The 13,980-nt window shown below is 54.4% G+C and overlaps 1 protein-coding gene and 1 long non-coding RNA gene across 2 annotated transcripts in view; one reads left to right on the top strand and one right to left on the bottom strand.

Annotated features, from left to right (window-relative positions):
• Positions 1 to 12,519, top strand: part of TKT (transketolase) — a 23,912-nt gene extending 11,393 nt beyond the window's left edge. Inside the window, exons 4-14 of the mRNA XM_010851683.1 lie at positions 367 to 464; positions 4,368 to 4,559; positions 6,012 to 6,130; positions 7,456 to 7,649; positions 7,917 to 8,081; positions 9,221 to 9,377; positions 9,498 to 9,628; positions 10,245 to 10,328; positions 10,437 to 10,530; positions 11,129 to 11,251; positions 12,230 to 12,519. Coding sequence (XP_010849985.1) covers positions 367 to 464; positions 4,368 to 4,559; positions 6,012 to 6,130; positions 7,456 to 7,649; positions 7,917 to 8,081; positions 9,221 to 9,377; positions 9,498 to 9,628; positions 10,245 to 10,328; positions 10,437 to 10,530; positions 11,129 to 11,251; positions 12,230 to 12,405 — 1,533 coding nt within the window. The 3' untranslated portion in view covers positions 12,406 to 12,519. The remainder of the gene's footprint in view (positions 1 to 366; positions 465 to 4,367; positions 4,560 to 6,011; positions 6,131 to 7,455; positions 7,650 to 7,916; positions 8,082 to 9,220; positions 9,378 to 9,497; positions 9,629 to 10,244; positions 10,329 to 10,436; positions 10,531 to 11,128; positions 11,252 to 12,229) is intronic.
• LOC104997115 lies at positions 4,570 to 9,225 on the bottom strand. Its single transcript, XR_826297.1, has 3 exons — positions 9,140 to 9,225; positions 6,941 to 7,449; positions 4,570 to 4,946 (listed from the first exon to the last, which is right to left on the bottom strand). It is a non-coding gene; the product is annotated as an uncharacterized LOC104997115 (long non-coding RNA).
• Positions 12,520 to 13,980: the final 1,461 nt, after the last annotated feature.

Here is a 13,980-nt window from a genome sequence, read left to right on the forward strand (position 1 = left end):
GCACTAAGGGGGTGGCAGCCGGATACTGGTGATATCCAAGGAAGGGGCCCAGTGTGTTCCTTAGAGGGTACCATGAAAACTGTCACATCCCATCGGGGCCAGCCACTAACGCTAAATATTCAGTTTTGTCCTGAGTTCTCCCACCCACTTCACAAGGTGGGCTCTTTTACAGGTGAGGGAACAGATTCAGTCCATGGCCTGAGGTCACACAGCTCCCTGTGGACTGAGCTGGTATTTGAACCACACCCACAATTACTGCTGCAGGGAGAGTGGGAAATCATGCCCCCTGGGTCTGGGTGGGGCAAGGATCCTGGGAGGCACTTCCAGGAAACATTGCCTGTGGTAACTGAAGCCCTGTCATGACAGAAACAAGCTTTCACCGATGTGGCCACTGGCTCCCTGGGCCAGGGCCTTGGAGCCGCTTGCGGGATGGCCTACACAGGCAAATACTTCGACAAAGCCAGGTAATGTGCCCACTCCCCAACCCCACCCACAGTGGTTTGGTGGGTGGTCCTGGGGGCCCTGTTTCACTCTCCGCCCCCAAGCACCTCCTTGCCTGACGGAGACTAAGTAGAAACTGTGTAATTAACTGTGCATGCATGGTGTGAGGCTAGTACCAGGGCTAGCCTCCTTTTAAGATGAAGAAATCGGCTCAGAGGAATGAAGGGGTGTGCCCACAGTCCCTGGAGAGTGGCCAGCAGGGCCCGCTTTGCGTCTAAGGCTGCATGCTCTTTGGCCAGAATGCTTTGACTCATGAGTTTCCTTGTTGCCCTCTTGAGCCCAGCTCCTGGAGCCCGGAAGTTTTAGGAGGCCCCATCCCACAATGCCTGACTGGGTGCCACAAACCTAGGCCTGAGCCACTTAGCCTTACCTCAGGAAAGGAGTAGATGGTGTGCTCTGGGGAATTCTGGGCCTCCCTGAGCCCCACCTGTCAGTCAGGGAAGCAATGAAGCCTGGAGAGGTTGGTCTGTAGGGAGTGAGCAGCCTGGTCAGAGCTTTGCTGCTCTAGCACCCGGGCAGTTTGGGGGAGATGCCCCTTGAGGCAGGTTTCAGCCACAAGGCTGTCCACCATGGCCTGCAGACAAGTCTCTGCTGTGGAGGGGAGGAATGTTGGCTACAGGCTATCAAGGTGGTTTCTGCATTCCTTTACCCTTTGGGGCTCTGTACTCTGCTCAGAGCTTTCTAGGGTTTCACCTTGATAAGCCCCATGGGCTGGGTGGTGACATGCACACAGCTGTCCCTCCACACAGATGAGGAAACAGAAGTAAGATGTTTGCCTTGTGGTGGAGGCAGCCTTTTGAACCCAGGGTGTGCATCCAGAGTCCGTATTCAGGGTCCCTAAGGCTGCTCTGAGGTGCCCGAGGGAAGCACAGGAGAGTCAGGGGGCCCTGCGAGTGGGAAGCTTCCCAGAGGAGAGGCTGAGGGAGCCTGGCCTGCAGGTGGCAGGTGGCTGCAGGGAGCCTGACTGGATGCTGCACCTCAGTGAGCATCTACTTTTTCAGGGGAAGCTGCTGAGACAGTTTTCTCCAGGAGGTAGACTGGGGCTCTGAGATCTTCCAGACTCAGGCCGGTGTCAACTGACTGCACAGCCTCCTTGGCTGGGCTCTGGGGCCAGGCTCAGCCACACCCAGACGTGTGAAGTGTGAAGATGCACTGTGAAGTGAAGAAGGTCGCAAAGAATGGGATGTGTGTTTAAGAGTATTTTATTTGGCTCAGAACCAGAGTTGTGAGTTAATTATTCTCTACAGTTGGTTGAAATAATTGCTCGTGAAGGGTCATTTCCTGACCCTTAACATAATGGGAGAAGCCAGTGTAGGGAGAAGGGGTTTAGCGTGGTTCTCGGCAGCCAGGGTTGGCTAAGGCTGAGGGGTCGAGGGAATGATCAGGCTGTGCCAGCTGCCAGGGTTCCTGATAGAGCAGATCCAGCCTCCAGTCCAGTCTGTGCAGCCAGCAGCCGGGGAGCACACATCTAGCTGGCTCTTTCCCATTTCTCCCTCTCTCTCTTTTTTTGGCTACACTCTGCAGCTTGTGGGATCTTAGTTCCCTGACCAGGCATCAAACCTGGGGCCCCGGGCAATGAGACGGTGGAGTCCTGACTACTGGCTCACCAGGGAATTTCCCCATTTCTCTTTTAAATAATTTTTGGGGGGGATTATAAAATACGTACTAATCTGAAACACAGGAATGCATTAAAAAGAAATGAACATTTTCCCTATTCTTAACCCCCTACCCCCATTTCAACCTTCTTAACAACAATGCATTCTATTCCCTCCGTGTTACTGTGAGAAGGAACTTACAGATTCATCATCCTAGTATTTATACACTTTCACCTAATGCTTTCTGGGAAAATCTGAACATTTCCTCACGCATCATGCACTGTCAAGAGCTAGTTTTAATGCCCATTCTGTTTCATGGGGATGCTATAACGCGTTTAGACAGTCATTTGTTGTTGGATATTTGGGGTGGTTTCCCAACTCCTGCAACAAATATTGGCCCTCTCATTAGGGTTTCTTCATGGTCGTTCAGGACTGTGGGTATTTGCAACTTCCTCCCCAAATCTAACAGCTTTAGGCAATACACAGCCTCAGGGTTAGCCCCAGCTTCTGCTGGGCACCCTTTTCTCCTTTCCAGTCTAGTGTCTCCCCAGGCTGCCCTCCTGACCTGAATCTGAGGTTGTGCTGTGACTCCACTCTTGGCCCCAGTTCAACTTCCTTGGAAGTGGGTGTGGAGTTGGGAGGGTCACTTATCGTCTTCCCTGGAATCCCTTTCTGGAGAAGTCAAGTTCCCTGCTGGCCTCTCTGCTCAGCCCCATCAGACTGGTCATTTAGGGGAGCGGCTGTGCAGGACCCCCTGTTCCTGGTGGAGGAACCAGTGGCCTGGCCCACTGGAGGCCGCAAAAGGGAAGATACAGGCCTGAAAGGGCATGGAGAGGATGAAGGAACTCTCTGTGACCTGGAGGCCTGCAGTGGTGCTGAGTCATGCTGACAGCACCACGGCTGGCCCCGCCTCTTCTCCAGCTCCTCCTGCCTTGGCCCTGCAACAGGGAGGCATGGAGGCCCGACTCGCTCAGCAGCAGGCAGGCTCTGTCCTCTCTGACCCATCCAGGCATCAGCCTCACTTCCTGGTTTCACACAGTTGACACTGAGCAGGCGAGTGGGGGGTCTCCACATCCTGGCGCTCCTTCTGCTACATGCAAATTCTAGTCAGCAAGGACTGGGCAGTCAGGCCCAGGTTTGAATCCCCACTCAGCTGCCCAGCTGATCCTGACAAGTCCCTCAGCCTTTGAGCCTGTTTCCTTATCTGTGTGTGTTTTTTTGGAATAACAACTGCACTTACCTTATTGTGGGGCTTACCTTCATAAGGGGCTTCCCTTGTGGCTCAGCTGGGAAAGAATGCACCTGCAAAGCGGGAGACCTGGGTTCGATCCCTAGGTTGGGAAGAGGAGAAGGGAAAGGCTACCCACTCCAGTATTCTGGCCTGGAGAATTCCATGGATTGTATAGTCCACAGGGTGGCAAAGACTTGGACACGACTGAGCGACTTTCACTTTACCTTCTTGAGAGGGTTACTCAGTGCTAAGCACAGTTAAGGGGTGGGAGGTGGGGTCAAGGTCTCTGGGTTGCTCTCCCTGCCTCCAGCCTCACTCTTGGCTCCACCCTCCCCAGGGAAGGTGGAAATATTTCTATTTCTGGGTAATTTATCCCAACCTCATTGCCCTTTATACTGTGTCATACTGCCTTTGGAAAATCATGGCTACCTGGGTTGAGGGCAGGAGATGGCCCCTGGAGGGGCAGAAGGCCTAAGCCCAGCTCTAGTCTTGAGCAAAAACCAGTCCCAGAATCTTGGGAGAAGCCCATCCTGGGAGGCAGCTGCCCCCAACGGTGATCTTGGCCTTTAAGCCCCTTGGGAGTGCTCATCTTCACCTGAAGCCTGCCTCTAGAGTGCTGCCTGGTGTGCGTCCCAGGGGGCCTCTCCAGCCCACCTCCTCTGAGCAGAAGGTCTCCTGTCCCTCTGGCCTGCCCAGTGAGTCCCGGGGCTCCCCCAGCAGTCCTGGTCCAAGTTGGGGTAGAGAGAGGCGGATGCACCCCTGTAGTGAGTGGCTCCCACCCAGGGTGAGTAGTTAGCCCCCATGAATCTCACTGTTTTCTTCATGCCCTAACAACTCCTGATTGTCTGGATCTTATCGGCCAGATGGCTGTCTGGAGCTCTTTTCTTGGCAGCCAGTACTACTTTCTGGAGCTCCTGACAGTTTCCATCGCAGCCCTTTCCTCACTGGGTGTGGACTTGGGTTTGGCACAGCCGTTGCATGTCCCAGAGGGAGAGGCCAGGGGCACAGGGACAGCCTCTAACCCGCCCCCCCATCCACAGCTACCGGGTCTATTGCATGCTGGGAGACGGGGAGCTGTCAGAGGGCTCCGTGTGGGAGGCCATGGCCTTCGCCAGCATCTACAAGCTGGACAACCTTGTCGCCATCCTTGACATCAACCGCCTGGGCCAGAGTGACCCTGCCCCGCTGCAGCACCAGATGGACATCTACCAGAAGCGCTGCGAGGCCTTCGGGTATGTATGGGCCAGTGACCTGAGGACCCTCATAGCGAAGGAGACCTCTTATGCCAGGAGCTTTGTAGGTACAGGGGCTGAGCTGGAGGTTAAGCCGCATTTTGATGCAGCCTCCCTTCAGGGTTTGACTCACTTGGCATTTGGGCTTAAAGGGGCCGCCTTGGCCAGTGCCACGGGTTTGTGGGCTGAGACGCAGCTCTGAGTTCCTGTATTTGCACATTGGTGTGATGGTTCTCAGAGCTTCCACGTGATGCAATCTCATACATCCTCACTTTGTTCTTCAGTGAGAAGGCAGGAGGTGCACAGTGTAGACCGGGTTCACTCAGTACATCAGTCCACTGGTCACCTACGACCAGCCAGCCTGGGGAGGAGGAGCGGGCCCTTCTCCTAGGGAAATGGGAGATAAGATTTCCAGATCTCTCCCCTTGGCCTCAGAGTCACCTATTACAAAGCAAGGAGGTCTGTCTGGGTGGGTGGCATCCAGAGGGGCCCCACCTTGATGTCCTTCCCCTGCCCCAGGTACCAGCTGCTCTGCAGTTGGGCTCTGAGGGCCCTGGGCCTCTAAGGCCACCCTTCAGAGGTGAACTGATGGCCAGGGAAGGTGGAGTTGCAGTACCCGGTCACATAGATACAGGGCTGTTACCTCTTTTGTGACCTTATAGAGGGAGAAAATGTAGAGAGGAAAGATTTCTCTGGATGAAGGAAGAAACAGAGCCACAAAATGCCTCAGGGACACACCTCCCGAAAACCACATGGACCTGGGGACTTAGAGAATAACCCTGGCAGTGTCCTTGGGTCTGTGTCTATAACCTTGTGACTATGGAACCAGATTCCTTAAGTCCTGGCTCCATCACTTAACTTGCTTTTGTGACCTTGGGCAGGTTGCTCCACCTTCAGTATCTCAGTTTACTTGTCTATAAAATGGGGACAACAACAGGCTTAAGTGGGTTGACAGGTGCTTGGCTCAGTAAGTGTGAGCTGCCACTTCTATTACTATTAATCTGCCAAAAAGAATTCCAGAAAGGACTGGCTGAAAGGGAAAGTTTCCTTCTGGATGTTTGACAACATAGCTTGTTTTATACAAGTTTCTAACACTGCATCCAGCAGCCATGGAAAGGTCAGCTTAAAAAATTCATCAAAAATCTAGTAGTAGATTCCAAACTCAGCGCATTGTCCCAAGAGCAGCTTTCAGTAGGAAATGAATAGCTCAGGAATGAAAGACAATAAGTACACCAGGCTTTGTGTTACTTAGGAGAGAGGAGGAAGGTCTGTCCAAAGGCAAACAAGAGGAAGTAAAACAATGTGAAAAGAGAAAATTAAACCCAAATTGGAAACAGGCAGGTTTGAGCCATCCCAGCTCCTCCAGGTCCTTTCATGCAGTGGAAGGAGGGCAGGCCTTTCCCTGGACCCTTGTCAAGGCCCTTGCCCCTCATACCCTCTCTCTGTTCCCAGTTGGAACGCTGTCATCGTAGATGGGCACAGCGTGGAGGAACTGTGCAAGGCCTTCGGGCAGGTGAAGAACCAGCCAACAGCCATCATTGCCAAGACCTTCAAGGGCCGAGGCATCACAGGTCTGTACGTGAGCCTTCCACCCCTGCCCTGCCCGGGACTGGGCCCTGCAGCTGACTTTAGAGCTGGAGGTTTTGGGGGGTACCACTGAAGAGCCTGCCCCTTGATTGCTCAGTGGAGTGTACCCAGTCTGGGGAAGGAGGTGCAGGAGACTCGGTGGGCAGGGTGGCTGAGCTGGGATTTAGGACCCTGGCCTATGGGGGTCATGTATAGGCAGGAGGACTTTGAGAGGCCTCTGGGTAAGGAGAAAGGACACTCTCTGGCTGGCATTTGCAGAGCGAACTTGGCAGCTCCAGCTGTCTGCCCTGAGCCGAAGGGCTGAGGCAGGGAGCCCCAGGAGAGCTTGGGGAGACCTAGATTCTCCCCTCAGAGGTGGGCAGGGTACCCCTCATGCAATGGAAAAGGGATTCCAGAGGCTTGTGCAGGTGGGTTGCCCAGGAGGGTCTGGAAGATAGTTCCTGAGCTGAGCCTGAGAGCTCTGCAGGCATTAAGTCCCTCCCTAGCACCCAACCATGGGTTCCAGACCCTTGTTTGGGGCTAGGATGGCCATTGCCGATTGTAAAGAAGGGAAGATGGGACTAGAAGTGGCCAGGAACTTGACTACGGAGTCTGGCATTAAGAGAGCTAACTGCAGACCCTGGGCTGGCTTCATGCATTGTGCCCAGATGGCCCCCTGCCCACCAGGGGTCACATCCCTCTCTGCCTGTGTGGACTTGGGGCCTATGAGGACATTTCACTGGAATCTCGGGAGAGGTGTGCAGCCCTCTGAGCCTCTGGGATACTGTCGCAGCCTCAGTGCTGCTGACACTCACCCTTAGGTGTTACCACTACGGCTCCTGGGGGCGGCCTGAGTCCTTGGCTCTCCCTGGGCTGTGGTGACATCTGAGGTGACTGAGAGGAGAGGGGTACTAAGCCCCACTGGCTGTCCCACACAGCAAGGCACCATGGCAGGGGGTGACTTTTGGCAGTGCTGACCCTGCCCTGGTCCTCAGCTTCCCTCCCAACTTCTTCAACAGAGTGTGATTTCTGCAGCAGACCCCATTCTCTGCAAGCTTGGGGTGGGGAGGTGACGCAGAGAACGGGTTGGGCCAGCATGCCAGCAACATTCGTCTAGCCACACATGCCCCCTCCCACTGGAAGCTCCTAGAGGCCTGGGCTGCCACTCAGTAGGGGCCTGCAGTTGAGCACTGGTCAACACAGTCCTCTCCTTACCCTCTGTGGTGGTGGCCTGCCCTCACATGGAGGGCCGGGCCCCCCAAGCAGCTTCCTGGTCCCCTGGGAGCTGTCACCTTACCTGTCCCTCTCTCCTCCAACATTGTACCTGTAGGGATAGAAGATAAGGAGTCTTGGCATGGGAAGCCCCTCCCCAAAAATATGGCCGATCAGATCATCCAGGAAATCTCCGGTCAGATCCAGAGCAAGAAGAAGATCCTGGCGACCCCCCCAGAGGAGGACGCCCCCTCAGTGGACATCACCAACATCCGAATGCCCACCCCACCCAACTACAAAGTTGGGGACAAGGTACCCAGTTGAGCCTCCAATTTTCTGGACTGACTAGGCTGGAGTGGCAACAGTACTCATTTCCGGAGAGTGGGCCCAGGAGAGAGAAGAGAGGTTAGTTCAGGGGGAGGAAGAACCCTGAGATGTTGCTCCTGGAGTTATTTACTTTTCTGTCCCTATATTTTATCCCTTTTCTCCCTGGTGGAAGCTGTGGCCCAGGGGCTGAGCAGGGCTCCAGGCCTCATGCCTCCTAAGGTGCTCAGCCTACCCACTCTTTCCTCCCCACAGATAGCTACCCGCAAGGCCTACGGACAGGCCCTGGCCAAGCTGGGTCATGCCAGCAACCGCATCATTGCCCTGGATGGGGACACCAAGAACTCCACCTTCTCAGAACTCTTCAAAAAGGAGCACCCGGACCGTTTCATTGAGTGTTACATTGCTGAGCAGAACATGGTAGGTAGAGCTGGGGTCTGTGGGGTGTGGGGGCAGGGCCGAAGCTATATCGGCATGCTGGTCCTTGACCCAGCATGGACCCATGACCTCAAGTGACTGGTGGGCGAGGGGTGATGTGACACCCAAGGGCTGGGTGAGTGGAAACGGGATGCTGCATGCCAGCCAGGCATTCTGCTGGATGGGCTTTCTCTCGGGGTAAAGGGCTCTGCGGATGGAAGGGCAGGCACAGCCAGGAGGCTGGTAGTTTTAGCAAAGGCTATTGAACTCTTATGCATAAGGCCCTGGCCCTTGCCACCCTGCAGGATACAGAGATGAGACAGTTTGGTGGACCGCTACCATGTGCATGGTTGTATTCACAAGTCCATGTCAGGAACTGTGGTTGTTAAATAAGGAACAATGTTTTGTCCAGTTTTACAAAATATTCGCTCCTTTCTGCAGAGGAGCCCTGCAGGGCCTGCAGGCCCCTAGGAGCTGGGAGCTTCCGCCCCCTGGTGGCCACTTGGCTCTATTGCACCCAACATTCTTCCTCTTAATACCTGAACTGGAAGTTGTCTCTGGCTTCTGGCCTTGGCAGCTGGAAGATCCAGATTAAACTAGTGGGGTGTGGAGAGGGTGTGGGCTGGGGAGGCCCCAGGTGTGCTGGGGAAGGAGGGCTCATGTCAGCTGGTGGATTTCATAACTATGGAGGTGGTGCCAATTTGGAACTGATGCCTGCACTCAGTGCTACTAGGCCAGGATTTGGGGCCTGGAGTTTATGGAGCTTAGGGGTGCAAGGGCTTGTCTTTGCAGAGGCCTTGGGGAAACAGGGAGATGGTGTAGGGGGGGCGGCTTGCATGGGCCTGGGAGGGATGAACCATCCATGCCCCAGCTGACTAGCTTCTCTGTGAAAGGCTTTGCTTACTGCTAGAAAAGTATTCCCCAGGAGGGTGATTTTTTTTTAAGAGAAATGGTTATATCAGTTCAAAGGAGTCTGGAAACAGACTGGAGTTCCTAGGTGCACCAGATCACTTGCATGAGAGGAGGAGAATTAACAGTTAGTAGGAGGACAAAACACTCACCTCCCAGGAGGTGGCCCTGAGAGGTCCTGGGCTTCCTGGCCACCTCTCCCTCGGCGCTGACTCCATCTGCTCTGTCCCCAGGTGAGCATCGCCGTGGGCTGTGCCACACGCGACAGGACAGTACCCTTCTGCAGCACCTTCGCAGCCTTCTTTACACGGGCCTTCGACCAGATTCGCATGGCAGCCATCTCCGAGAGCAACATCAACCTCTGCGGCTCCCACTGCGGCGTGTCCATCGGTGAGTAGAGCTGGGGTGCTTACACCTGTGACGTCCTCAGACTTCTGGAGCAGGGTGTAGGGCCAGGATTCCATTACATGCATGGGGTCTTACATTGACATATCCTTTCCCACACCCTAGGAGAAGACGGGCCCTCCCAGATGGCCCTGGAAGATCTGGCCATGTTTCGGTCTATCCCCACATCAACTGTCTTTTACCCAAGTGATGGGGTGGCTACGGAGAAGGCAGTAGAATTAGCAGCCAATACAAAGGTGGGTCATGTGACTTCTTTCTTCAGCTGCAGCTAGTCCTTCCCTAGAGAAACAGGAGGGGAGGCCAGCATGCCAGCCCAGAGCTGCTCATTTGCTGCCTCAGAATGGGTATCTTCTGAGTTTGCACTGGCGGTGTAGCTTGGAGGAGTTAGACCAGGAAAAATGAAATACACACCACCCTTCCTGCTATGTGACAGACATTGCTAATTGATCATTGCGCTCTTTGCCCATTTGAGCATCCCAGCAGCTCCTGGGATACTGCAATCCAGCTCCCTGCCTCCATTCTGGAAGTTGAGGCTTATCTGCCCTCCCTGAGTTGGATTCTCCAAAACAGAATGAACTGAGTCCTGACCAAGAGCCACCTGCTGTTGACCAGACAGCCCCCACATGGTTCTCGTCCTCTGTCTGAGGACAGGGACTGAGGCACAGCACTTGGGTAGGGGCAGCCCTTCCTGGAAGCTAGTCTACCTGATAGAGACTCTTCTATCTGGGACTTGGGGCTGGCTCTCACACAAGAGGAGTATTTGGAGAGGCACATGCTGCAGAGGAAAGACTCCTGCCCTTGAGATTAGATGTCCTACATCCTGAAATCCTTCGTTATTCTGTTTCATTCCAGGGTATCTGCTTCATCCGGACCAGCCGCCCAGAAAATGCCATCATCTACAACAACAATGAAGATTTCCAAATTGGACAAGCCAAGGTCAGTTGCAGTTTATGAGCCAGTGAGACCCCGTAGAGTGAACCCAAGGTCGGGACCCACCCCAGGCCACCAGTTTCTGAGCCTCACTGGCCCCCATGTTGCCCCCAGGTGGTCCTGAAGAACAAGGATGACCAGGTGACTGTGATTGGTGCCGGGGTGACCCTGCACGAGGCTTTGGCAGCTGCTGACCTGCTGAAGAGAGGTAAGGAAGGTGGGACCTGCAAAGTCTTAGACAGGGCACTGACTGCAGACCAGGTCTTGGGGGTGAGGAAGAATCTCATCTAATTAAATGATGAGAATATTAATAAAAGCCAGACTTGGAGCCCTTATTGTGTGCCCAGCATGGTGACTAGATCAGAAGCCCTGGGGCCTGACCACAGGACTTAAATCTACTTAGCTGGCCTTTAAGTATGTTATTCAGCATCACTGTGCCTTACCTTACCTCAGGGCAGACTCTTGGAATGTCCCTCTGGCTTCCTCTTTAGCTTGAAAAGCATCTTTGATGGAGTTTCCTGACACTCCAAATGCCAACATCCTGCAGCCCAGGGCAGGAGGGGAGAGGGGGGGTGCTCCTCATCTTCCTGGAGACCAGTTGCTCCCAAATCAGGCCAGGCAGGCTCCCAGGTGGAGGGGTGGGTGGCAGAGGACATAGCATCACAGGTCAACAGAGGAGGGGGTGAGCTATTAGGGGTAGGTAGCTACGTGACGGGCTCCCTCCCCGGGCACTCATCCAAGGCCCTAAAGGGCAGACCCACAGCACCCAGCTCCTTTGCCTAACCCCCCTTCTTCTCCCCTCACAGAGAAGATCAACATTCGCGTGTTGGATCCTTTCACCATCAAGCCCCTGGATAAGAAGCTCATTCTTGACAGTGCCCGTGCTACCAAGGGCAGGATCCTCACTGTGGAGGACCACTACTATGAAGGTGAGAGAGCTAGGGGCATACGGCTGGACATCCAGCCCCAGGAGGGCAGCTGCAGCCCAGGAAACCCAGAGCAGCTGGCACTTGGTTTCCTATTAGACCTCAGGCTGGGGTTGTGGACCAGTGAACTCAATGGCTGGAATGGCTCCTTGGATCCCTGCCCGATCCAGGAAACCTACAAGGGTTCCAGCCTTGCTGAGAGCACATGGTGGTTATGTCCCTGAAGTTCTTGAAAGTTAAGGCTGTTGGGGAGAATCGAGCTGGGAAAGCGACACAAATATCAGACTTGTGTGTGTGTGTTTGCTTAGTTGCTTCAGTTGTGTCTGAGTCCGCGAACCCATGGACTGTAGCCCACCAGACTCCTCTGTTGATGGGGTTCTCCGGGCAGAAATACTGGAGTGGGTTGCCATTTCCTCCTTCAGGGGATCTTCCCATCCTGACCCAGGTATCGAACCTGGGTCTTCTGCATTGTAGGCAGATTCTTTACCACTGAGCCACCTGGAGAAGGGAATGCCAATCCACTCCAGTATTCTTGCCTGAAGAATTCAATGGACAGAGGAGCCTGGCGAGCTGCAGTCCCTGGGGTTGCAAAGAGTCGGACATGACTGAGTGACTAACACACATCTGGGAAGCTTTTATCAGTTCTTCACAAGGCCATCCTCTACACGCCATTCCTCCCCTGGGGAAGAGATAGGCTTAGACCCTGAAGTCAAGTGCATACGTTCAATGGTTGATGCCCAGAGAATGGTGTTAAAAGTGATTCAGAGGCCATATTTGGGCTTATGGGGAAAAAAAAGTGCTGTGATTGGTGACGTCTGGTCTGGTTACAGGCGTGGGGCAGGGTGGAGTATATGCCCTTCCCACATCCTTAGGAAAGGGAATAAACGCAGACTGATTCGGGGCTGGGGGCACCTAGGGGTGGTCTGCCCACCACTCCCCCTGAGGCTGCATCCCCTTACTCACCTCCTTTCCTTTGTCCAGGTGGCATAGGTGAGGCAGTGGCCTCTGCAGTTGTGGGAGAGCCTGGTGTCACTGTCACCCGCCTGGCAGTCAGCCAGGTGCCCAGAAGCGGGAAACCAGCAGAGCTGCTGAAGATGTTTGGCATTGACAGGGATGCCATCGCGCAGGCCGTGCGGGGCCTGGTGACCAGGGCCTAGGGAGGGTGTGGGTATGGTGTGGCAGTGAGTTCTACACATTCCTGAGATCCTGGCAAAGGTGCTCAAAAGATGTACTGAGAAGAGTCATAAAATATATGTTTTGAGAAAAATGAATTGGCTCCTGAAATGTTTCTTCTTGGATGTGAATGCAGCCGGTGCTGGTTCCGAGGAAGAAGGCTAGAGGGAAAGGTGGGGAGCTTGGTGCACTTGGGAGGTTCTGGACCACGACCTGGGGAGGCCCCTCATCTGCCCCCCACTGTCAGCGCTGTTGCTACCTCTCAGGCACCACCTTCCAGCCCAGAGGCAGAAAGCCTCAGCCTCGGCTGGCTTTACAATCTAAGCCCTGTCAACCCCAGAGAAGCAGAGGGATATAGGGCAGCTCCTGGGGAAGAAGGTGCTTCTCAGGTTGGCATCAGAACTGCAAGTGGCAGAAAAAAACAAAAAGCTCTCCCCCAGCACCGCAGACCAGCTCTCCTCAATTCCAAGTGTGCAGAACTCCCTTCAACTTGTGAAAATGCCTTGCCTCTGGGGCCAGGGACTCTACTGTCCAGGAGCTTCTGTGCAGGCCTGAGCTCCCAGGACCACCGCTGATTTCTCCCTTGCTCCCTGGGCTCAGCTGGGGTAGTCCTTGTTGTGCTTAGCCACGCTGTCATGCCCAACTCTTTGCGACCTTTTTGGGCTGTAGCTCACTAGGCTACTCTGTCCATGGCGTTTTTCAGGCAAGAATACTGGAGTGGGTTGCCATTTCCTCCTCCAGGGAGTCTTCCCAACCCAGAGATTGAACCCTCGTCTCCTTGTTGCCTTTGCAGGCGGATTCTTTATCTGCTGAGCCATCAGGGAAGTCCTTGCTTATAACCAAATGTATAGAATCTTATTCTGACCTAGAACAAACTGATGCCAGGGAAAGAGGGCTGGGTACTCCTAGCCACTGGCGGGGTTCCCAGGAAATCCGTAGAGTCTTCGGGGAGATGAGACATTCGCAGGCATGTCCATTTGTCCACCTAACAATTTGGACAGTATGAACCAAGTCACTCACATTTAGCAAGCTGCTGCTCACAGGTACTCAGCCAGGTTTGGCTGGGCCAGGGGCTGTGTGCCTACCTTTGATACCAATTCCAGAGGGTGCCAGGAAGAGCAGGGGTAGAGAAGAGCCCTGGGCCAGGGCTTGTCTGCCTGCTGGCACCAACTAGAGGTGACTTAAAACACTAGAAGAAGCCAAAGTCAGGGTGAATACCGGGGAGGCTGGCACCAGGCACCATAGGAAGCCCACATGGGTAGAGGGAGGAGGGGAACAGACAAGCCCTCTCTTCTTGCCTGCCCAGTGGGGTGGGGGAAGAAGATAGTTCTCAGCCAGAACTCTGGATCCTTATGTAACCATGGTGCCCCTTTTATTGAATATAAACCATAGAAGAAAAGTAAGGAAATCCATGGTAGTCTGCAAAGCCGAGCCTGGGGACAGGGAGCTAGAGGGGTGGGTGCCACCTGGCGGTCATCCCTGGTATTGTGATGCTTGGAATGGCTCCCCAAGGTAGGGCTGAAAATGGGAGTGGGGCAGCGGTTGTCCCAGGACTGGGG

This window comes from Bison bison, unplaced genomic scaffold (assembly GCF_000754665.1).
Source record: "Bison bison bison isolate TAMUID 2011002044 unplaced genomic scaffold, Bison_UMD1.0 scf7180017864304, whole genome shotgun sequence".
Lineage (NCBI taxonomy): Eukaryota > Metazoa > Chordata > Mammalia > Artiodactyla > Bovidae > Bison > Bison bison.